A 22,822-nucleotide genomic window follows, 5' to 3' on the forward strand; every position below is an offset into this window, starting at 1 on the left:
CAACTGTCCATCCCTAAAATGTCATGTCTCTATCGCATCTGATGTGGATGTCTAACACTTACTATGACTATGACCAACATTAACTGACAATGAAGAGTAAGTCGCAGTATGACTGGAGTTTGTTTGGCGGTGAATCTGAGCCAGTAGATGTCAGTGACAAATAAGCACAGAATCTTTCTACAACCAAAACAAAACTGTATCCCTAACCTAATCATCCCCTTAAATTAAAACCTGAAAACATTTAACCAATTCTTACTTTGTGGCTACATATTATCAATCTGTGGCTATAAAAGTAGTGGTTAATCTCCTTCAGAGGGTAGTAAAGTGTTGGAAAGAAAGGCTGGGAACACTAACATTTCAATTCACTATAGACAACCTTAAATGACTGAAATACTGAAGGAAAAATATATAAGAATCTAGAATATATTTATTAAGGCAATTTTAAATAGAAAGTTCAAGTTGAGAAATACAAAATAATGCTGGGGGCATTTCATGTAAACAATAAAAACAAGGCAGCATGAAGAAAAAAAGTACAACATTAAAAAATGGAAAGGTACAAAATGAATCCCATGAAAATGTACTGTAAAATATGCACAATTTGAAAACAATTACCAGGACACCAGGTATAAACAGTTACCATTTAAAATACACTGTACATTTTTAGCATTTAGAAGAACACTTTCAAAATGCTAAAATGCAGCTGCAAGTTGCATTACATCAGTAGAAATTGTAAAAATGTTAAGCGCTACAGTATGACTACAACCTGTGAGGAAGAGACTTGATAACATTAGTGTAGTGATCACATAGCATGGTGGAATCCCAGTACTAACAAACACGTAGCACCATCAGAAGATTAAAAAAACAATATGTAAACAAAAATACATGGAAGTATCTGAAAGCATTCCTATGAAACATGCAAAGACAGGGATTTCAGTCATTTTAAGACTGCCTCTCAAGCATAGGTTCATGTAGTCCTTCAGAAGAGCTTTGGGAGCTGTCGAAGTCGAGTCAGGTCCAAAAAATTTCCCATGGACCCTTCGGGCTGGGGACACTCCCTTTGCATGTCACCCAACGATGGCCGCCGGTTTGCGCCATTCTCTTTGTCCGATTCCTGACCGGTGCGGAGGGCCAAAAGCTGCATTTGAGGACGCAGGTCCCTGAGCAGCTGGCTTTGAGAGTCTGCCTCCTTGTCTCTGCCAGGTCCGGAGCGCGGCGCCTCGTTGGTGATGTTTCTCAGAATTAAACCTTGACGCTCCCTCTCTCCCTGCCCTCCTTGCTCCTGTTGCACATGGAACTGTACGGCGTATCCCATCCCAAACCGCTCCCCCACTCCCTCCTCCTCCTCCTCCTCCTCCTCACTCCCTTCCTCTATCAGCCCATACCTCTGCATGTACTTGCGGGTGGCGAAGGACATGTTGTTGGGAGACAGCCCTACGGCGCTCTTCTCCGCAGGGGGCTTCTCTGAGAGCAGTGTGCCGGAGCTGAACCTGGGGGGCTGTAGCCCGCCCCCCGCAGAGAGCCGGGAGAGCTGCCGGTCGCTGAGGTAGCGGAGGGCGATGGCATTGGCCTCCAGGCTGAGGTCCACGCTGCCACCGGGTCCCCACATGCTGGTCCCCGTTGCCTCCGTTAAGGACAGCCTGCTGACGACTGCCTCCGGGTTGATGCTGGCCAGGACACTGCAGAGATTAAGACACAGCTGCGTTTTAACAACTGCGGCACAATGTCACCTACACAGCCTAACGAAGGCGAACTCGAAAAAATTATTCCACTAATAACTTCCTAAATATGCGCCGTCAGTTTGGCTGTAGCAATAGCAACACGACCACCGCCGTTCCCGGGCCCACCTGTAGGTGTCAGTGTTGTCAAACCATTTTCTCACAACGATGACCTACATGCAGAGACAATCAATTAGACCTGAATGTCTGGCTGAAACGTACCCGGCACTCTCCACTGAGAAGCGGGCGGCCTTGGTACCCGGGTCAGCAGAGTCCAGGTCAACTTTGACCCCCAGCTGCTGTAGTTGGCGCAGTGTGGCGTGAAGCACCTGGTCCTTTCGCCCGGGAGGGCACTCCCTGCCGGGCTTGGACCGGGCCTCCGACTGACAGCGGTACACTTCACTGGGAGACACGCTGTGTCTCTCCTGTCGTGGGAAGGAGGTCTCCTCGCCCTGTTCCTCGTCGTCCTCATTTCCCTGGAGACGGCTGTTCACTTGGCCCTGTGGACGGATGAAGGCCGAAACGTCTCTTATTCAGAGTGATTCACATTATTAATGGCATACATTTTATAACAGGATTACAGGATGAATGACTGAACGGATTGCATGCTCAGCCACTTATTCCGATGGGACTGCTCACCAGTAGATCCTGGTAAAACCTCTGATTGTCCGCCACGGCATTGGGCTCCTGGCTCTTGGTGCCGTGTCTCTGCGGAGACTGGGACCCGTAATACATACTGGCACTCTCCCCCAACACGGGACTCTGGAACGAAGCGTCTCCAAACGCTGACTGGGTTCTTCCAAGAAAACACACAAACGTATATGCACTTCACACAACAGTGTTGAAACAAAACAGGAAAGACCACAGGGTTTAGGGGGGTCCCTTAAACATCACCCATGAGCCCAAGTAGTGGAATTTCAGAACAAGTGCTATTTTCCTTTCAGCTGACAACTCTCTACTGGACAAGAAAGACAGTAAATTGGAGTAAACTTTCAGGTTAGTGCCATACATCTTAATCACCTTCGGGTTAGACTCACCTCAGGGTGTACACCAGCCATGGGTGTTGACGTAGCCGTGGTTTATGATCTGACCCACCACCCTATCCTTCTCATCCTTTCCAAAGGCCTACACGTTCAATACAGCCCAGATAAAAACACCCCCTACCTCTCTCCCTCCTCCCTCAGGTGGGTTGACTGGTTGGACGGTGAGCCCGGCGCCCGGTCTCCTCGACCCCCGCCGGCTCTTTCCGTGACATCCATGCTCCCGCTGTGGGTAAGGCTGGCACTGCCAGAGCTCTGACCCGAGGACCTGCTGCCATCGGGGGCTCCGGGCCTGGTGTGTGACCCCGGCTCTGGGGCCCCATCCTTGCAGTGATCAGGGGCCTCAATAGGGTGGCCCCAGAACAGACTGGCGCCTACACCAAGTTGAGAGATAGTCAGTAAATGTCTGGTCAGACAACTCTTTTATGGGGGGTGTGGGGGGGGGGTGACAAAATGAATGAAAAACAAGATGAGAACCAAGATAAAGAACTTTTCACTGAGGTTTTGACATTAAATCGTCACAATGTTGTGCAAACACACGCCGACAAGTAGACGCACAAACGGATGAACGACGCGTTTGAAAAGGCCAGCAGCCGTGATGAAGGAGTCTGCTACCTGTGCCTACAGCAATGCTGACAGTAGTTTTGGGCTGTTGTTCCGGGCTTGTCTGCGTTTGGATGGCTGCCTGCTCGGTGGATGGAGGGTTGCTCGTTCCTCTCCCCTGGGCCTCGAGGAGCTTCTGGATCTGAAATAAATCAGGAAATGCAAAAGATTCAGCCTAAGAGGCAAAGAAGCCCCGCTGTAGAGCTTCATGATTAACACCACTGGATGTCTGACCTGGGCCTGCAGTAACTTGAGCTGCCGGTCCTGGTCCTCAAGAATTCTGTAGGCGTCGGGGGGCAAGAGGCCCATAGGCCTGTCCAGGGGGGAGAGAAAGGGGACCGACTGGGCCCGGCAACACTGGTTCTGACAGGCGGGGGCAGGCGGCTCCAGACAGGGGCCCTGTGCGGTTAGGTGGTGCGTGTGGGCCTCCCCTGGGTGGTGGCGGGCGTGTGTTTGGTGGGAGGGGGAGAGGTGAAAGGTGGCAGGGTTATTGCTGGAGCAACCATGCCAATCCGGGCTGCCGTGGGCGCCCGATGTCCCCTGCCAGCGGTTCGGGTGGGGCGGGGGGGAAACATGCTCGTGCGGTTTGAAAGAGCAGCACCCACAAGGATGGTTCGTGTTGGAGGCGGGTGTGCTGTGGAAGTGCCCGAGATTGGTGGGGGGCTGTTGGTGAGGGGGGGCGGGGGCAGGCGGGGGTCCAGAGCTGAGCCTGGGGCTGTGCTGGGGGGGAGGGGGTCTAACCCGTAAGGAGCCTCTGTGGAAGAGGGGGCCTTGGTGGACCGATCCGTTCGGGGAGGAATCCCTCTTAGGAGAGGAGGACGACGATGAGGATGACGACGAAGAGACTGGAGAATTCGATTTTCTGCCGGAGAAGGGTGGCAGCAGGGGCTGACCCGGGGTGATGGGGGGTCCTCTGCTACCGCTGCTCTGGGGGGTCATGGCGAGGGTCAGGGGCCTTCTGATGGGAGGGGGGCCACTGAGGATGGAGGGCCCCTGTCCAGGGGGTCTGTGAGTCCCTGCGTGGGGCTGGCGGGTGGAGGGGCCACTCTGCCGGGGCTGAGGGGAGGATGGAGTTTTTCCATCAACAAAGCTGCCGTCCATCACCATGGAAAGTTCCGGCACAGAGGGACGGACACGCCTGGCCTGGAAACACGGAGGCACGTCTTTCAGAACACAGCTAACGGACTGGGACATACAATAGACAGAGGTGGCAGAATCTTTGGATTTAATAAATAACAAGTAATGAGAGCGCTGACCTGCTGAGTGAGAGGGTGGGGGTTCGGGGAGGGCCTGGGGGAGAGGTCCTCGTCCTCCACCCCAGAGTCATGGTCGCTGATGGACAGCCTGTTCTGAGGCGAGGCAGCAACTACAGCAGGGCTGGAAGAGGGGAGAACAAACAGCGCCTCATAAAGCCACAGCTCATCAGGATTCCCCACTGCTTTGAAGTGAAACTCGCAGATGTTCTGAAGAGATGCAGATGTTGCAAGAAAATGATTTATACCTTGTGAAGGAGGCGTGGGACACGAGTTCCCTGAAGAACTCTGCCTCGCGGTTTCGGCTCTCTGCACTCAGCTCAAACTGCAAAGTACGGCCCTCAGAGACCTCCACATTCTGCAACAGATAAGGAACGAAAGACATCAGCACCAGACATTCACCCGGATTCACCACAACATAAGCTCCCAGCGTGTTTCGCGGGTAAAGGCCAGCTAGATGGCTGTGCTTTGTACTGAGACGAGCCAAGCCAGACCCTATTGTACTGCCCGGGTGACACCAAACGTAGCTGCTGAAATGTTGCTGGAGCGAGGGGGGAGAAGGTATAAGGAAAACGTCCGCGATGGAAAGTCCCATTTGTGTTCATCGTGGTGACTACCTTGTATAGGGTGAGTGACTCAGTGCTGGTGAGCAGTTGGAAGGTCATGTCCTGTTGCTGTCCGCTGCTGAGCTGGACTTGGTAGAACTCCGGCTCTCTGTGGGTGAGCGAGTACAGCACCACCAGGAAGGACCCGCCCTCTGACGACACTCTGCAACACGAACAGTGACACATCAGGGCCGCGTTCAGTAGGGAGAAAACGTTTCGAAGCTAGGTGGCAGCCACACTGAGCATGTTCCCTAAGAACACCATTTTCCACTTGTTGCAGTGTGCAAATGTGATGTTGCCGCAAGATATAAAAGAAATGAATACATACTTTATACAACCAATTTACAATATACAACCTCGAAACTTGAATTAAAATTCGTTAACTACCAAAAGGGCATTTCATTGTCAGGATTTGTAAGTATTTATAAATATTTAAATAATTACAATTAAAAATGTTCATATCGATTTATTAATATTGATAATATAATGGGATATATAAAACTTTTAACCTTTTTTCTTTTAAAAGTTTTTGCCCAGACAGGTGGCCCATAAAACCATTATTTCCCCCCGGGCCCCAGACACAGTGTGTCAAATTCAACCCCCTGATTTGGCAACCCCCCTGGGTTAAAAGTGGAGGTTACATTTCAGTTGGACTGGGTGAGAAACTAACGACTAAAATAAATCGGATAATCCTATAATTGCAGAAAGGGTTGTGGCATAGACAATAACATTTTAACGGCCTCTGGGTTCCATGCCTTGTTCATTCAAATTGTGGTAATTGCTTCTGGAACCTCTGTGCTGATATACGATTAGCTACTTGGTCAGTTTAATGTGAAAAACGAATATATATAAAACAGCTTTGTAGTTAGCCAGTTATCGACCTTGACTAAGCTCTCATTCTTTTTTGGGAGATCTCTTGAAATGTTGAGCAGATATTCAGATAAATTGCTATTTAACCAAGTAGTGTTTGTGTCATGAACTTCAGTTTCTGCCGGGACAAAGTAAAGCAACTCAGAAGTTGAAAGTATGAGGTAAACGGCAATGCAAACATTGTTACGGACTACTCCACTGACAACGAATGCCTATTGCCAGTACTCAGAGCTGGAGGAATCTATTGGACACTTCTGCAGTACTTGTTGGTTGCGATCGGCATGACAACCCAACGGCACACAGGACAGAGAGCCAGGCTACCTCCAACTGACAGTCAGTGTGCCATTTCCTAAGGTGTGAACAGATGGGCGTCCCACTCACTTGGTCTGGAGAGAGGAGTTAAACAGGTACTTCAGACACCACGCCCACACCTGGGGGTTGGAGATGTGGCTGACCCCACTCAGCCATCTGCCACACACACACACACACACACACACACACACACACACACACACGTCAAACAAACTGTCCACATTCACTTCACTAAGTAAATGCAACAGGGTAAAATACATCCTTTTGTGGTTCAGATTATATCTACTGGATGGTGGACAGGTTTAAGTAAGACACAAATAAAAAAGCAACCCAGGCAAATTAAAATATAAAAGGTAAAAAGGAACTGAGTTCCAGAATACTTACACTCCAACCAGTGGTAGAGTGCAGGCCTTGGGGTCAGACTCCAGTATTAGGAGCAGTTTTCTTGTTTGATCCATGGTCAGAAAGCTGAGAAGCATGGGAGAACAGAGGGATGGATTTCCCAGTAACGCAGGAAATAACTGGCCTATGATATTAAATAATGATGATGCAGAAGTTATTCCACATCCGTAATGCTCACCCTCGTTTGCGGCTGGAGCTGCTGTGCAGAGGCAAGGTGAGGCTGGCTGGACAGCTCAGGTTCCTGGCCAGGGCAGTGGGGATGATGGACACCGGTCGGACGGGCGTGGCATCCAGCGCGTTGCCAGGGGTGACGGCAGCCCAGCGCAGGCAGAAGCTCAGGCTGTCCGCTTGCTGGGTGCAAGTGAGGTGGGCTCGCAGGGCCAGCACCTTACACAGGTCCAGGGACTCCTTGGTGCTGAAGCAGTGGTGCAGTGTCTGTGGAGAATGAGAGGCACGCACGGGACATTTACTGACAGGAGGACACCGTTTCAAATTGCCTTTACTGAAAACCTACATCTGAGGGAAGGAAAAGGGATCGGAAACTGTATGTATGTATGTACGTATATGTACACACTTTCTGATCCCTTTTCCTTCCCGCAGATTTAGTTTGTCAATGAGGTTGGGTGTACACACAACTTTCGACTTTCCCAAAGATCTTAAGTCACTGTTCCTATTGAAACATTAGCGAGGCTCCTGCCATCCACGCCCCATTAATGAACCCACGTTCTAAGCCACTTAGATCTTCCTCTTTTAAATTTATTTTCTGGCATGTTAGTATATGTACGGAGACAGCAGCCCAGACCGCTGGACTACCCAAAGACACCAAGAAATGGGTTTTAAACAGCTTAATGTTCCACTATTACAGTTTAGTTTTTTTGAGCAGCTGAGGAAGTTCAGACAATTTAGCAGCACCGGTGACTATGAGGTTACAGTAACTATCAAGCCAGGGGCTGAGATATGATCCTCATGTTAGCCACACAACAGTATGAAAACTCAAAGCAGCATGGTATAAGAATACATTGTTGCAGGTAAGCTTAAGGCCTACAGAACTCCACAAAAATGTATTTATTCAAACATAACAAAAGGACATTTATATACGAACGCCAGGGAATTCAATGTGAATGGAGACATTTCAACATTCATGTTACCTTAAAGGAGGTCCGGAAGTCTCCTTCAGAGTGAACCGTGGCTTCTGTGGCAGTGTCCCTCTGGGTTCCAAAGACACAGGGCACCAGGACGTCCCCGGGCATCAGGGCGGTGGGGGCCTTTCCCGAGGAGCCAGGCTGCCCCCGGCCCGGGTCAAACCGGTCCAGAGTCAAAGTCACACCTTCTTCATCTTGCAAGAGAAAGGGAAGCAGGAGAGAGTTCCCATTGGGAAGGGGGCATATCCAAAGTAAAAGCACTGATTACTAAGCAAACAGTATTCTGCCCATTACTGTAATTATCATTATTACACCTATTCTACAATGACTGGCCATTTAAAATGTCTGACTGGTTTGCTTTGGAATTACAAACAGTATCATGACATTCTAATTGCCTATTAACATTGTAAACGATTTCTCACCAGAGTCCACAGCAATAGTGCCCAGCAGGTAACAGCTGAACATGGGGACGTTACTCTGTCGAGCGTGGCGGTGGGCCAAGCGAAGAGTTTTCTCCAGCAGAAGTAGTTTGGGATTTCTGTTTAACAGAAAACAGGTTTCACAGGACCAGTGCGCGAAAGTCAGAACCACTGTGGGTTCTTTCAAACGGATTAATATAAACAGGGTTACTTGTGGGTCACTTGGTAAGAGCATGGGGCTCAGGGTTGTTGGTTTGATTCCCAAATGCAGCCAGTATGTAAAGGTATGAAATTGCATGTTACAGCTAAATGACTTCAAGGTGTAAATGAAGAGAATTAAGCAAGACGACATGGGCTATTGCTTACATTTGCAAAATATTTTAATATGGAAGATGAAGGGAAGGAGGCGAGAAAACCGTGCCACTTAAAATGTATTAATTGATAGTTATTCACTGTCAAAAGGAAAACTGTAACTTGCATACCTGTAATAAGAAAGGTGAAAGCTAACTGCATCGCCATTAGGAGTGGGGTCCCAGAGGGCCACATTGGATTTGGGAAAGGTGAGGGAAGCAAGATAGTTTTCTGATGACCTGTGGTAAGGTTAACAAAATCAAATATGGTACATCTAAACCTGCATTTGGAAAACTATGAGAAATATCAAGGATGATACAGCTACGAGGGAAGCAAGCTTACCTTGTTGCCATTTTTATATTCTCAGGTTTGTAAACATGCTCGAGGACATGAGACGGCAGACCTCTCAAATTTACTGGTACACTCATTTCTGTGGACAGGAAAGGTGACGTTGGGTTAATAACGCGTAAATCAACGTGTGAATGTGTGTGTGCAGACACACCATGATTTTGAAGCAATATAGCTACTGTCTAACAAAAGACTAACAGGCAAATTGAAGCAATGGAAATAAAGGCAACGCTATCTAGGTTTAAAGTCATCTGGCACTTTAAAAGGCATTACAGTAGCAGCTAACTAGCGTCAGCTAACCTGTACCAAACTGTAGCTTACATACCCTTTCTTACCTATTCGTCAGTCCAAGTTGGCAACATAACACATGATATCCTTCCCAAAAAACTAGTTAGCTAACTAGCATTTGGGTACGCGTACAGCAGACATGTATTGCCGAAATACAGTGAAATAAATCCTCAAGCAGCGTTTTCAAGACTTCCGTAACAAGATCAGAGCGGTCACATTCGCGGTAAATTGGTCGATTTCGTTTAGTTAATATTTAACATCACCATGCAGCAACCTAGGGATGCATTAATTCAATAGTTGTTAAACACACAGCAACTATATTTCTTGTTTTAAGTCAAATGTAAATTCATTATGGCGCTGTTTCCAGGTTCCAATGGCGGGGCAAACATCCAGCCAATAGAATTATCGGATTATTAGCTACCGACCTATCAGAAGAGCTGAAAGCACAACCTTTGAATGGAGATGTCGCTTGTACTAATGGGCGTTGCCTACTTTCCGCAAACATTCTTACTACTTAACTAATGTGATCCATCTGGATTGTTAAAATGGTATTAAATAGCGATAACCGTGCAACTGTATGTATGGCAAGTTTCGCAACGGTAAACTTGATACCGATAGCCTCAGGAAATAAACTAAAATACCACAAGGTGGCGTAATTTTACCAGATACACGGTACATACAGCAATTTTCCATAGCCGCATGCTGCTCATGATTGACAGAACTTCAACAGCCGTCTTTGACTGAAGCAGAAGAGGCGAATGTAAATTATTTTGTAATTTGATTTTACTTTTTTAAGGATAGTTTTCATTTATCGATATTACAAGTTACAGAAGCTCTGACGGAACAATTTTAATCCATTGAAGGGTCATATGCCGCGATACTACGCAATTTCACGTCAGTGACATCCTATTCGCTTTGTATTAGTGCTCGGCCGCACATGGGCAACTACTGTACAGATCTCATAGTAAATAATCCGGCCTCCCATGAGTCCCTGTGCACCCAAACATTAGCTGGGATCATGTAGTTTATGTGACATCAGCACACATTTGAGTCAGAGGAGTTTTTTTCACATCTGACAGAAATAATCCCTCCATCCATGCCTTATTCACTGTCTAAGGCTAATGGGTCCAAGTTGTGAATGACGAAATTGTCTAGCCAACGACTGTCCATCATGGATTCGTTTAAACATCAATCCGTTTAATTTCATACGATGTTAACCAACTCAACTAATTATTGATATGCAGAGAGAAACTGTGTGACAGAGAGCGGGTGACACATTAAAGGAGTACTATGAGAAATGCAGTATGAAGATGAGCGAGATTCCCCATCCTCTTTGATGAGATATTTACAAACTGTGAATGGTCATGGAGCCTAAGGACCTAAACCTTGTTCTCAGCTGGAAAACCAATGCTCTGAAGAAACACAAAAAGGTAACAACACACTTTACAAGATTAACTGGATGTAACTTATTGCTAAATCCTTTTTAATGTTCAAATGTATTTTGTACATTTGTATAGCATTTTGTCAGAACGGCTCTGTAGATATACAGAGTACAGTTGATGAGTTTCAGCATCCAGTCCAGAACATCTGAATGTATATTGAAAAAGTATGATTTAAGTGGTCAGGTTTGTTAATAATGTACATAGATTTTACATCTGTGCAGATGGTCAATCTTTTCTTCTATATTGGTGAATTTATCAGAGCATCATTGTCTGTCTACTCCCACAGTGCTGTTGAGACTGTCAAATAGTTATTTCGGTAGCAAGGCTTTTATACACAGTCTGAATTGAATAATTTATAAAACATATATATTTACCATCAATCTACACATTATATCCCGTAATGAAGAAGCCAAAACACTGCAGTGGCTTTGGGACAAGTTTGTGAATGTCCTTGAGTAGCACAGCCAAAGTCACGCAACATCCTTGGGTAGACGTGAACATTGCAGTTCTCCGACTCTTACAGTCTGATCTGACTGAGAAACCGGGACTGCCTTCGAACCAAGTGTTCAAAGCTGATAGAAGTGTACTCAGGAAGATTAGAAACTGTGATCACTGCCAGAAGTGCTTCCACAAATTACTGAATAATAAAGAGTCTGAATATTTATTTGTATGAAATATTTAATTGGTTTATATATAATAAATGTACACAAAAAAAGAAAACATGTTTTTCAATTGGTCAGTGTGGGATATTGTGTGTAGATTGGCAAAAAATTGTTTTTATATCAATCAATTGTAAATACAATTCATAACACCAAAAATGTCTGAATATTTCCCAAAGCTACTGTTTGTATGATTCCTTGTCTGTTTCTTAGTTACGTGCGTTCAGTAAAAAATACTAACCAAACAGAAAAACCCATAATCTGAAAAGTAGTGTTTCACAGCTTCACATACTAATGTCTACTTTTGCTCTGGCTACTTGGCCCACTGGCAGAAATGAGGTCATATTCCTGGGTTACTCAGAGAACCCTATCCACTGGGGATATACAAGCATAGACTGCTACTTTTTAAAATATGCAGACAGTTCTTAAGCAGGAGCAAACACCAGACAGAGATGTTTGGTTTATCCCAATCTGGAGATGGGAATAGGTCTTTGCGCAATACTAGCCAGTAAGACATAGCCATGTTTTATGGTGGTCATAGATGTGTTAAAAATAGAATATAGAGCACAATAGAGGGCTTGTTTAAAGGATTGATTGAGCAAGGCACATTTCAGCTCAGGAAATAGGAGGATCATTTATTTGGGCGAAAGAGAGGCATTTTTCATAAGGCTATGATACATTCCTCTTTTTCTGAGCTTGAGCTTCTCAGGTCTGTGTAATTGGGTCTAAAGTTCAATTTCTTATGTTTCCCATTACTTTGGCCCTGTTTCAAGGCAGGCCTTGGAGACTTTAGGGATCCATTCATACTAAATGATAACAAAATGTGTTACCACTGAACGCTTTTGCACAGCAATTCAAATGGAAACAAATTCATTCATTTTTTGTAAACGACGAACAGCAACTTAGAACGTGAAAGACAAATGTGACGAATCAGCGGAGTCCAAACTTAGTATCAACAAAGGAAATTCAGAGGCAGCTGGAATATGAGCTTGGAGACTGGTGCACTTCCTCTGCTCTCTGCATTTAAGATTCCTTTCCTCCTTTTTTTTTACTCCCTCTCTCCAAAATTCAAGGGTAAATATATAAGACAACACCCACAGCAGGCGGAGCTTCAGCCCTTCTTCCAATAGAAATGTTTTCAGATTTCCTGTAAGAGGTTTTGTGGCCAATCCTCCAACAGCTGCTCAAGACTGTCTCCCCGAGCAACCCTGAGGTTTCCACACATGTGGATCACCTTTTACAGTTAGCTGCTCCCCTCTGCCTGCTGAAGATGTTTTCACACAGGAAGTGTGTCTGAGGAGGTAGATAGTTGGGAGCAGGGTTTTTTGAAGGGAGGAGAAGGTTGGTGAAAATCTGAGATTTTTACTCAAGGGAGAGTTATTGCTGAGTTGAGACAGTCCTCAGACGTGAGTTGCCCCAAACACAGCTGGAGGGAAAATAGAAGGCGTTGCTGAAATAACAGTGAGAAGGCACTGGTCCAAGCTTTGGCAGAATTCAGAATGGGATTTGAGAGAGGAGGCCAGGAGCAGTTCTTTCTTAGTCTCCAAATATCAAAAGAGGGAGAGAGGTAAGACACCACTTTTCCTTTCACGTACCTTCAGGTGCATCTCTCTAGAACTATCTAGAACTACTTTTTAAGTGTTCAGTGCAACTGTGATCACATAATCTGTGGCGTCTTCTCTGTGGTGAGTTCAGACACAGGCAGGAAAGGTCAAAATCACTCACAGCCTTTGGGCCAACGTGAAGTATTTGCATGTTAATTAATGTGTTAGCATTTCACTTGCCATGCGAGGAAATTCTACTAAATTGCCTCACACCAAAACAGTTATTTGTAGAAGCAACCCGGTCAATGTGGTTTAGAAGGGTAGCCTCTAACCCTTAACATGCTCTCTGCGTTCCCCAGTCACTCCCTGGAATTTGGAGACAGCAGCTGCATTCCAGACTGAATCTGTGATGATTAAAACCCTACAGCGTACTAGTATCCACTTTGTAACGAGTTCCAGAGTAGGAGCACTGCTCTAGGGCCAGGTCTGCACTGTCCATAGGCTTATGATATTATTAATTTGGATCAAAAGAGGAATGCATATAGATCAGCACTTAAAGACACTGCAAGTATGGGCTCTGAACTCTCTTGACAGGAAGCAGGAAAAGTTAAAAGACATTAAGACCAGTCTGAGACCTCTAATGGGCTCTCTTTAAATCTTACCATCAAATCGTTGTATGACTTAGGATGGCAGATCCAGTTCAAATAACAATAGGGCACGACCAATCAAATATCTTCTGTCTTTACCCTCTATTGTACTCTGTGTGGTGTCAAGTATCCAAATCCCATTGCCATGAGACTTGTTTTATCTATCTGCAATTACCCTTTTGGATAGGATGAAATTGGTACAGATACAATGACTAAAACCAACAAATTATTGACTTGGACTCTTGGGGACTCTTGATCTGTTACTGATATTTCTATTCGTTACGTGAAATCTTGGTAGATGACGGCCTCTGATGACGTAACATTCTGGTTATTTTCTGACTTACTTACTTTGTCTTCCATATATAAGTTGTATTTCTCTCTGCTTTTCTACCTCTGCCAGTCTGCCTATTTGTCTAACTCTCAGAACCGGACCAGAAACTGATTCATTTTAGAGGAGTGTGGTTTACTCTATTACTTTTCTTGGTACTTGACAACTGATAGTTGAGGCCTGTGGGTGGTTTTAACTTGGCAGGGAGCTTTCCGTATGAAGCACACACTAATTAAATCAAATTAAGCTCTATGCAGAACGAGCCATGCATGAACAAGCTCTACATCTGCATAAACGTCCCTCATCTGGATTCTCTGTCACGGGCTAGGTTAATAGGTCTTGTTGGTTTACAGAACTTTGTTTTTTTGCTAATTTCAGCGTGTGCTCCCTCGTGATCTGCCAGCGTTTTTTGGCTACCTGGTTCATGAGAAGCCCTTTATGGTATTGGGGTTTGTTTGATGAAGATGGGTTGTATTTTACAGCCAGCTCGCATTAATTAACACTTGTGTGCATGTGACATGCTATACACTTGTAAGTTACTGAAACCTAACCCTTAAATGTAGATGTGAGTTTACTCTGAATGCACTGCAGAAAATTATTCAAAATGTAGTTGCTGCAACAGTGTTAACCTCTACCCAGTAATAATGGGATTTAGATGTTTGAGGTTTGTTGATGTGTATCTAATTGTCTTTGGCTTGAGTTAGAGATCTCCTGTGGATTTGAGGCTGCATACTGATTTGGAAAAACAAGCTGTGATAAGAGAAACTATTGTCTATTTAACCTCTTTTGGAAATGGACATGCACCTTTCTTTCTATAGTTTTCAATAACTTTGAGTTGTGTATTATTTACCTAAATATCATATAGAACGATACAGTAGCCTATTGGGTTCCTTCCCCAACATCTGTACATTTTCACAGTTCACAATGCAGTAAAACCTGAGAACTCTGGCCTGATGAAGAACCTTTGAGTATGGGGTTCTTGGAGTATCATTTAAATATATTTGAAATGTATAAAAGCCTGCATATGTTGTGCCTTTCAACCCAAGTGTTGCTGTTCATTTTGAGGAGTTGGGTTTATTTTGGAAGCCAGATCTATGTTAGACTTTGTGTTCAAACCGACAAACTTCCCCTTTTTGTATATCTTGGGTAACCAAAACTATGCCCATCATTATCATAGTTCCCAGTATGCAGTCTTGCTGGTTTACGGTGCCTATAGCAATGTCTTTCCACTTATCTACACAACTATTTTAAGGGGATTGTTTTTTAAATGTGAAATTATATGTTAAAAATATAAAATATTTTAATATAATTAGATGTCTTCACTACCCTTGTAAGAGCAATCTTAAATTAGCTCAGATCATCTACCAAATCCCACACAATGAGAATGGCCTCCACCTAAATGACCTACATCTATGACATTGATTAAGGAGTGGAAGATATATGGCCTCACCAAGACCCTTCCTAAATCAGACCGTCCCTCCAAATTGGATGACTAAAAGTAGGAAACTAATCAGAGTGGCTAGCAAGAAGCCAATGGCAACTTTGACAAATTTAAAGGCATTTATGTCCAGGACTCTTTATACAGAGAATTCAAGCTGAGGCCAGTTCTCTAACAACAATAATACAAATATATACAAATATGCAGATATTAAGGGAATGTTTCCCATAATCAGGAACTGGGAAACTTGCCAGGATAGAAAGGAAAATAAATGCATAATTTGAAAACTGTCAATAGACACTCCCTCAGAACTTGACAGAGTTTGAGCTTTTGTAAAGAAGAATGGTAAAATATTGCCAAATCTAGGTGTGCAACCATAGTAGAGACTTCTTCAAACAGGGTGCTTTTACCGAGTATTACCTTGGTGTCAGTTTTCTTATTTAAAATATCCTTGAAGTTATTAAACCTGTTACTGAAATGGTAGTTGAAGTTGTTTAGAAAAAGGACTAGGTTGTCTCTTAGTCTTCCCAACCCTGTCAGTCATTCTGAATGCAGGTGAACAAAACGTCCATTTTCTGTCTAGATTACAGACTGAATTAACCATCACATTGCAAGCAAGTTAATGTGACTTGCGGGCCTGTTGTGACCTGAAACGTATGTGTTTCAGGTCACTGTATTACACATTGAAACACTTCATTTCATTGGAATGACAAGATGTTATTTTAAGGTATGTTGTGATGGTGTTCCTTAACACAGTAATGGGTAGTACTGGTACATTTAAAATGTGCTTTAATGGAAGATCGGGACCCTACAGCACGGTATTTCCATTCCAGCCCTGGATGGTTGAAACAGTCCTGGTTTTGAAACAGCCCTGGATGGTTGAAACAGTCCTGGTTTTGAAACGGCCCTGGATGGTTGAAGCAGTCCTTCGAAGAACTAAACCATTTTAATGTTTTTCACAGACCCAAAATAGTTATTGTTTTGCATCACACTAGAGTACATTAGTTTGTTCCAATTTTGACCTTTATTTTTTGTTGTAGTTGCGTAGTATCACATGCTCTGGTCTTTTTGTGACATCATTTATTGGCTGCACGGGGACCTATTTAAAGATTCTAGCTAGCCTTTGAGCCACTATTGAGTTACCCATGGCAACAAAGTGTTAAACTCAAAGTAGAGTGAATATCAGAGTGGGTTGCTATAGTAATTAGCTGCCAGGCAATATTGCGTGTTTTCTCTCTCAACCTCTTACAAACCTCAGACAAAGACAATGAAAGAAAAGTCCAGTGTGGCTATCTCATAAAAACATATACATATGGGGCATTCTACAGAAGTTAGAGATGAAGTAATTTAAAATGCATATATTAAGAAAAGGGTACAAAATAAGGGTTTGCTGCATCCCACTACCCAAGCATTGCAAGAAAAGGCTGTCCCTTCAAAACGCAGCACTCAAACAAGAAGGGGACTTCTTGAGAGAAGAGGAGAGGAGAGGCCAATAACCCCTTTGAAGGAGCTACAGAGTTCAATGGCTGGGAGTGGAGTAATGGTACACTGCTCAAATTTATCAAGAGCTTTGTATAAAACTGGCCTGTACTCAAAAGATAACATCTGAAAGCATGAGAGTCATCCATGTATGAATGGTTTTGTGGTTAGATAAGATATGAATTTGACCAGAACCGAAAGGCATATGTGTGGCACAAACCAAACAATGCTCATGCCTCAGCACAGACTATCCCTACAGTGGCAGCATCATGCTGTGGGGATGCTTCTCATCAACAAGGACTGGTTAGGGAATTAACATTTGGAAGGACATTTTGGGGACAGTGATCCCAAGCGGAAGACCAAAGCAATATTTGAGTGGCTCAAGAACAAAAAGATTAATGTTCTATAGTGACCCAGTCAAAGTCCAGATTAGTATCTCATTGAGAATCTGAGCCGACCCACCTGAACAACCTGGAGAACTGAGAAGATCAGGCCAAAATCACTATATAACATTGTGTAAATCTGGCACATACTTAAAGCTGTTATTGCATTAAAAGGTTGCTCTACAAAATATTAATATGTGGAGGTTGAATAATTATGTAAGCAATTTAATTTATTAAATATCCCAGCAATATCCAGGTGAAAAAGTAACTACAGCCCCTGGAAAGTTGTCTTCTCTTTTACACATTTGGACATATGGATATACAAACCCGATTCCAAAAAAGTTGGGACACTGTACAAATTGTGAGTAAAAAAGGAATGGAATAATATACAAATCTCATAAACGTATATTTAATTCACAATAGAATATAGATAACATATCGAATGTTGAAAGTAAGACATTTTGTAATGTCATGCCAAATATTGGCTCATTTTGGATTTCATGAGAGCTACACATTCCAAAACAGTTGGTACAGGTAGCAATAAGAGGTCGGAAAAGTTAAATGTACAGATAAGGAACAGCTGGAGGACCAATTTGCAACTTATTATGTCAATTGGCAACAGGATTGGGTATAAAAAGAGCCTCTCAGAGTGGCAGTGTCTCTCAGAAGTCAAAATGGGCTGATGATCACCAATTCCCCCAATGCTGCGGCGAAAAATAGTGGAGCAATATCAGAAAGGAGTTTCTCAGAGAAAAATTGCAAAGAGTTTGAAGTTATCATCATCTACAGTGCATAATATCATCCAAAGATTCAGAGAATCTGGAACAATCTCTGTGCGTAAGGGTCAAGGCCGGAAAACCATACTGGATGCTCGTGATCTTCGGGCCCTCAGACGGCACTGCATCACATACAGGAATGATACTGTAATGGAAATCACAACATGGGCTCAGGAATACTTCCAGAAAACATTGTCGGTGAACACAATCCACCGTGCCATTCGCCGTTGCCGGCTAAAACTCTATAGGTCAAAAAATAAGCCGTATCTAAACATGATCCAGAATCGCAGGTGTTTTCTCTGGGCCAAGGATCATTTCAAATGGACTGTGGCAAAGTGGAAAAGTGTTCTGTGGTCAGATGAATCAAATTTGAAGCTCATTTTGGAAAACTGGGACGCCATGTCATCCGGACTGAAGAGGACAAGGACAACCCAAGTTGTTATCAGCGCTCAGTTCAGAAGCCTGCATCTCTGATGGTATGGGGTTGCATGAGTGCGGGTGGCATGGGCAGCCTACACATCTGGACAGTTATATCCAAGTTCTAGAACAACATATGCTCCCATCCAGACTTCATCTCTTTCAGGGAAGACCTTGCATTTTCCAACATGTCAATGCCAGACCACATACTGCATCAATTACAATGTCATGGCTGCATAGAAGAAGGATCCGGGTACTGAAATGGCCAGCCTGCAGTCCAGATCTTTCACCCATAGAAAACATTTGGCGCATCATAAAGAGGAAGGTGCGACAAAGAAGACCTAAGACAGTTGAGCTACAAGAAGCCTGTATTGGACAAGAATGCCACACAGTGGTAAACATGGCCTTGTCCCAACTTTTTTGCGATGTGTTGATGCCATGAAATTTTAAAATCAACTTATTTTACCCTTAAAGTGATACATTCTCTCAGTTTAAACATTTGATATGTCATCTATGTTGTATTCTGAATAAAATATTGAAATTTGAAACTTCCACATCATTGCATTCTGTTTTTATTCACAATTGTACAGTGTCCCAACTTTTTTGGAATCGGGTTTGTAATATATCTTCACTTCAACACCATTGGGTTTGAGTTATATATATCTGAAACTCATCATCTGAATCTACAATTTAATTAGAGCCTTTCATCCCCCTGATAAAAATGAGCTGGCAAATACTGATTATCGATAATAGGTTATTTCAAAGAAATATGACTTGAATTACTCAAAGAGGCATTCAGGAAAGCTCAACTTCAACTAACTGTGTCATAAAAAATATTACTCTTGGAATATCTTAGTCTGACAAAATCATCTTTGAACGACCATATTCTTGGTAGTACCCAACCATAAACCTCCCACCCCCTGTGCTCTTGTCTCCTGCACAGCACTGAGGCAGCCCTCACTCCAGGTTCAACCGTCTAAGTGTGATGTGGCCATGGAGAAGGCAACCACGGCAGACTACTTGCTCCTCACACCTTGTGTGCCGGAGAGGGCCGAATCCCAGACCCTCGATCCAGACGCGAAGAACCTCCAACCGCCGTCCAGCCTGGGTCCTGCCACCACCGCCCCTACCCTCGCCTCACCCACCCCAGGCGCCCTCCTGCTTCAGCGGCAGCCCTCGTCCCAGGGCTTTGCGGTGTCTGCCTTGCAGTCCAAGATCAAGGCCCTGTCTGAACGCCACATGGCTGCAGGGAGCGAGGCCTTCGAGGTTGGCGTGAATAAGAAGGCCTCCCCTGTGGCCTCTTCCCTTTTCAGTCCTGTGTTGGTGAGTTGGGGCTCCAGCAGTAGCGACGATGATGCAGACTCCCAGTGTTCCACATTCCGTCCAGTGGTGCCGGACAGCCCGGTGGAGGGTTTAGATGTGGCTGGGTTGGACCTCTGCCTGGGAGCACTCCCACGCGGGCTGGGCGAGGGCTCCAGCCTAGAGAATCTGTCTGATGTTAGCGCCAGCGCTAGTTCCTTGGAGGATAACTTCAGCTGGGCTAGCGCAGCTAAACCCTGGGCCAGTCCTGAGGGCTTGTGGAAGGCCACCGGGCCCGAAGCCCTGCTCCAGACCGGGGATACGCCCCCGGCCCCAGGCACGCCCCAGATGGGAAAAGCTCAGAGGCAAGGCGGAATTCGCAGGGATCTGCTTCGCAGGGACAGCCTGGAGGCTCTGAGGGGATGCCTGGGTGAGCTGGGGTCCCAGAGGCAAGTGGGAGGCCTGTGGAGGCCTGACAGCCTGGACAGTATGTGCAGCAGTGGTAGCTCCATATCTCTAGCAGAGAGAGTGGAGATGAACCGGGGCCTCCTTAAGCAGATGCTGAACAAGAGCCAGGGGCCAGAACCAGGGGCCAAAACAACCGTAGACAAAGAGCAGAGGGCAGAAGAGGTGGCCCAGTGCAACGAACAAGGTACAGTAAAGAGCGAAAGATATTCCTTGTTTGGATTCTCCTGCCTATATGTCAACCGCCAGAAGAACACACCAAACAAAACCAAAAATGCATTGAATGTTCGAATGAGTTTCTCCCCTAATATCAAGTTGCACCTTCTGCTGCTGTTTTCAGTTTCTTCACACTACCTTCTCAACTTTTCAGACATATAATGGTATCAAAGCATTATATTGTATTATGCTTCTGTCAGCAAATATGTTAGCCTTGTTTAAAGGCCCAGTGCAGTCAAAATTTAGATTTTCCTACTATTTCATGATAATATATGGCAACAATTATGAAAATCTGTGAAGAAAAGGAGGTAGGCTTTACCTACCTCTGACATGATCTCTGCATGGCCAGGTAGATACAAAGTGTCCACCACAACCATCCACCCCAACAACAGCTTTTTTGACTGAGACATTTGAACTAATATCAATATTAATGAGCCTAATGCCTCTTTAACTGCAACTCTGCCACAAACGTTACCTTCCGCCTGTAGGTTCATGCTTTGCCCCTCATTCTAATGGCCTCAAGTATCCTCATATTAAACGAATCATGCTTTTATAGACAGAAAGTCGTTTTATAAGTCAAAAAGTAGCAAGGACATTTTCTTTTATGTGGTTCTTTCACATTTGTACGATATATTTCTATAATGGATGGAAATTCTACTACATCTATTTCTCCACAGGTTTCATTGCTCTGAATGACAGCGACTGGGACTCAGGCATTTCCCTCCAAGACAGCGAGCACAGCAAGAGGTACAGTACTGTAGAACTAACTATAGAGTTACTACAGACGCAATATTTTGTTACAGCCCTGCTGTAAAAACCTTGATTCTCGTGTAATAGTACAGTGCCCTACTACAGTCACATGCTAAACAGCTTAGTAACTCTGGGTGGAAAATGTAGGGAACATTACACATGATTCGTCTCTCACTATAACTGTGGATGTATCAAAACTAATTTCCATGGCTTTTACCAAAGCCCCAAACTAGATGTTTCAACACTGATCCATATACATAGGGCTTTTGTTGGACTACCAGAACCAACTCCGGTACTTTTTGTAGGACTACCAGAACCAACTCCGGTACTTTTGTAGGATTACCAGAACCAACTCCGGTACTTTTTGTAGGACTACCAGAACCAACTCCGGTACTTTTGTAGGATTACCAGAACCGACCCTGTACTTTTTGTAGGACTACCAGAACCAACTCTGGTACTTTTTGTAGGACTACCAGAACCGACCCGGTACTTTTTTAAGACTACCAGAACCAACTCCGGTACTTTTTGTAGGACTACCAGAACCGACCCGGTACTTTTTTAAGACTACCAGAACCAACTCTGGTACTTTTTGTAGGACTACCAGAACCAACTCCTGTACTGTCCCTGAGACTTCTGCAGTGAGTGACTGCGACACAGTGTTTACAACAGCTGTCACTAAAAGCCCCACCCTCATCAGAGAGGATTACATGTCTCCCTTCTATGTCCTCTCACTCACAGTCTCTTTCTAGCTGGTGGCAAAAATTTGAAACACAATAACTTAATTGTTCTGTTGTTGTCGAGGGCCCGTGTAGCAGGTGCCTCAGAACTGAACAGACAGCTGTGTGTTGCTCAGTGGTTCGGGCCCTGGGAGCTGTGGGTAACTGTGTGTTTTGGTGTTAGTAAAAATGTCTACACGTCTGAAAAAAACACATCCCCACAGAGACGCCGGGGCGAAAACCCTGCCCTGTCGCCGTGTTCAGTGCTGTCTGCGTGACGCGCGGCACTGCTTCGCGGTGGAACACATATTCGCAAAAACACACTCATTAGCGCAAGCACCTAGCGAATGGGATAAAAGTTACACACACACTCACCAACTCAAAAGCTAATGGACGCACATTAACAAACAAACAAAACACACACAGACACACACACACACACACACACACACACAACACATACACACAGAGTTACAGAGACACACAGACATGCACACTGTCAGCCTAATTAGTAGTGACGGCGCGCTCCGCCTAATCCCCTGTTCTATGAGTGTCCCTCCCGCACAGACTCTGACGCGTGACCCCACCCCTCCGGCTGTCAGTGTGTGTGACGGTGTGTGTGCGGCCTCCAGGGCCTTTGTGTCCAGCGAGGACCTGCCGCTGAGTCCGCGCCATGAGCAGGCCAAGCGTCTCCTGGAGAGAGCCCGCATGAAGGCCCGCTCGTTCCCACTGAAGGCCGACCACACCATCCTACCCCCCCAGAGAGACGCCCCGTAAGTCCGCTGCTCCACAACTGCCTGTTTGTATAAGTGTTTTGTGTGTGGGGATGGGGGGGGGGGAGGGGGGTGAGAGGAGTCGACTCACCAGTGTGTGTGTGTGTGTTTACCAGACGCAATTTGCGGTGGCAGACACCTG

At 44.9% G+C, this 22,822-nt stretch overlaps 2 protein-coding genes across 5 annotated transcripts in view; one reads left to right on the top strand and one right to left on the bottom strand.

Moving 5' to 3' along the window:
- Window positions 1-416: 416 nt before the first annotated feature.
- On the bottom strand, window positions 417-9,731 carry stil (STIL centriolar assembly protein). 2 transcript variants are annotated; one of them, XM_029121417.2, is made up of 17 exons: window positions 9,396-9,731; window positions 9,055-9,142; window positions 8,844-8,951; window positions 8,365-8,480; window positions 7,949-8,136; window positions 6,979-7,235; window positions 6,783-6,866; window positions 6,468-6,554; window positions 5,229-5,379; window positions 4,860-4,969; window positions 4,615-4,735; window positions 3,593-4,501; window positions 3,371-3,500; window positions 2,880-3,129; window positions 2,355-2,511; window positions 1,938-2,215; window positions 417-1,676 (listed from the first exon to the last, which is right to left on the bottom strand). In XM_029121417.2, exons 2-17 carry the CDS (start codon window positions 9,138-9,140, stop codon window positions 977-979), a joined length of 3,732 nt encoding a protein of 1,243 aa, XP_028977250.2. In that variant the 5' UTR covers window positions 9,141-9,142; window positions 9,396-9,731; the 3' UTR covers window positions 417-976. The 2 variants fall into 2 exon arrangements, with proteins under 2 accessions (XP_028977250.2, XP_028977251.2); XM_029121418.2 differs by having other exon boundaries at window positions 9,386-9,731.
- Window positions 9,732-9,854: 123 nt separating this feature from the next.
- Window positions 9,855-22,822, top strand: part of si:dkey-121a11.3 (uncharacterized protein KIAA1614) — a 28,845-nt gene continuing 15,877 nt past the window's right edge. Inside the window, exons 1-4 of one of the 3 annotated variants that reach the window (XM_020049369.3) lie at window positions 9,855-10,778; window positions 19,405-20,412; window positions 21,119-21,188; window positions 22,510-22,680. In XM_020049369.3, coding sequence (XP_019904928.2) covers window positions 19,455-20,412; window positions 21,119-21,188; window positions 22,510-22,680 — 1,199 coding nt within the window. In that variant the 5' untranslated portion in view covers window positions 9,855-10,778; window positions 19,405-19,454. Of the gene's footprint in view, window positions 10,779-12,655; window positions 13,017-19,404; window positions 20,413-21,118; window positions 21,189-22,509; window positions 22,681-22,822 lie in introns of those variants that run through there. The other 2 variants (XM_013135070.4, XM_020049371.3) reach the window with 2 other exon arrangements.

Source organism: Esox lucius, chromosome 8 (assembly GCF_011004845.1).
Source record: "Esox lucius isolate fEsoLuc1 chromosome 8, fEsoLuc1.pri, whole genome shotgun sequence".
Taxonomy (NCBI): Eukaryota; Metazoa; Chordata; class Actinopteri; order Esociformes; family Esocidae; genus Esox; species Esox lucius.

Coding starts and splice junctions, on each gene's coding strand:
- stil (XM_029121417.2), bottom strand. CDS start 9,140: ATGAGTGTACCAGTAAATTTGAGAGGTCTGCCGTCTCATGTCCTCGAG. Junction 8,481..8,843: donor TTTCACCTTTCTTATTACAG/GTATGCAAGTTA, acceptor TCTGTTAAACAG/AAATCCCAAACTACTTCTGC. Junction 4,736..4,859: donor TCCCACGCCTCCTTCACAAG/GTATAAATCATT, acceptor CCCCTCTTCCAG/CCCTGCTGTAGTTGCTGCCT.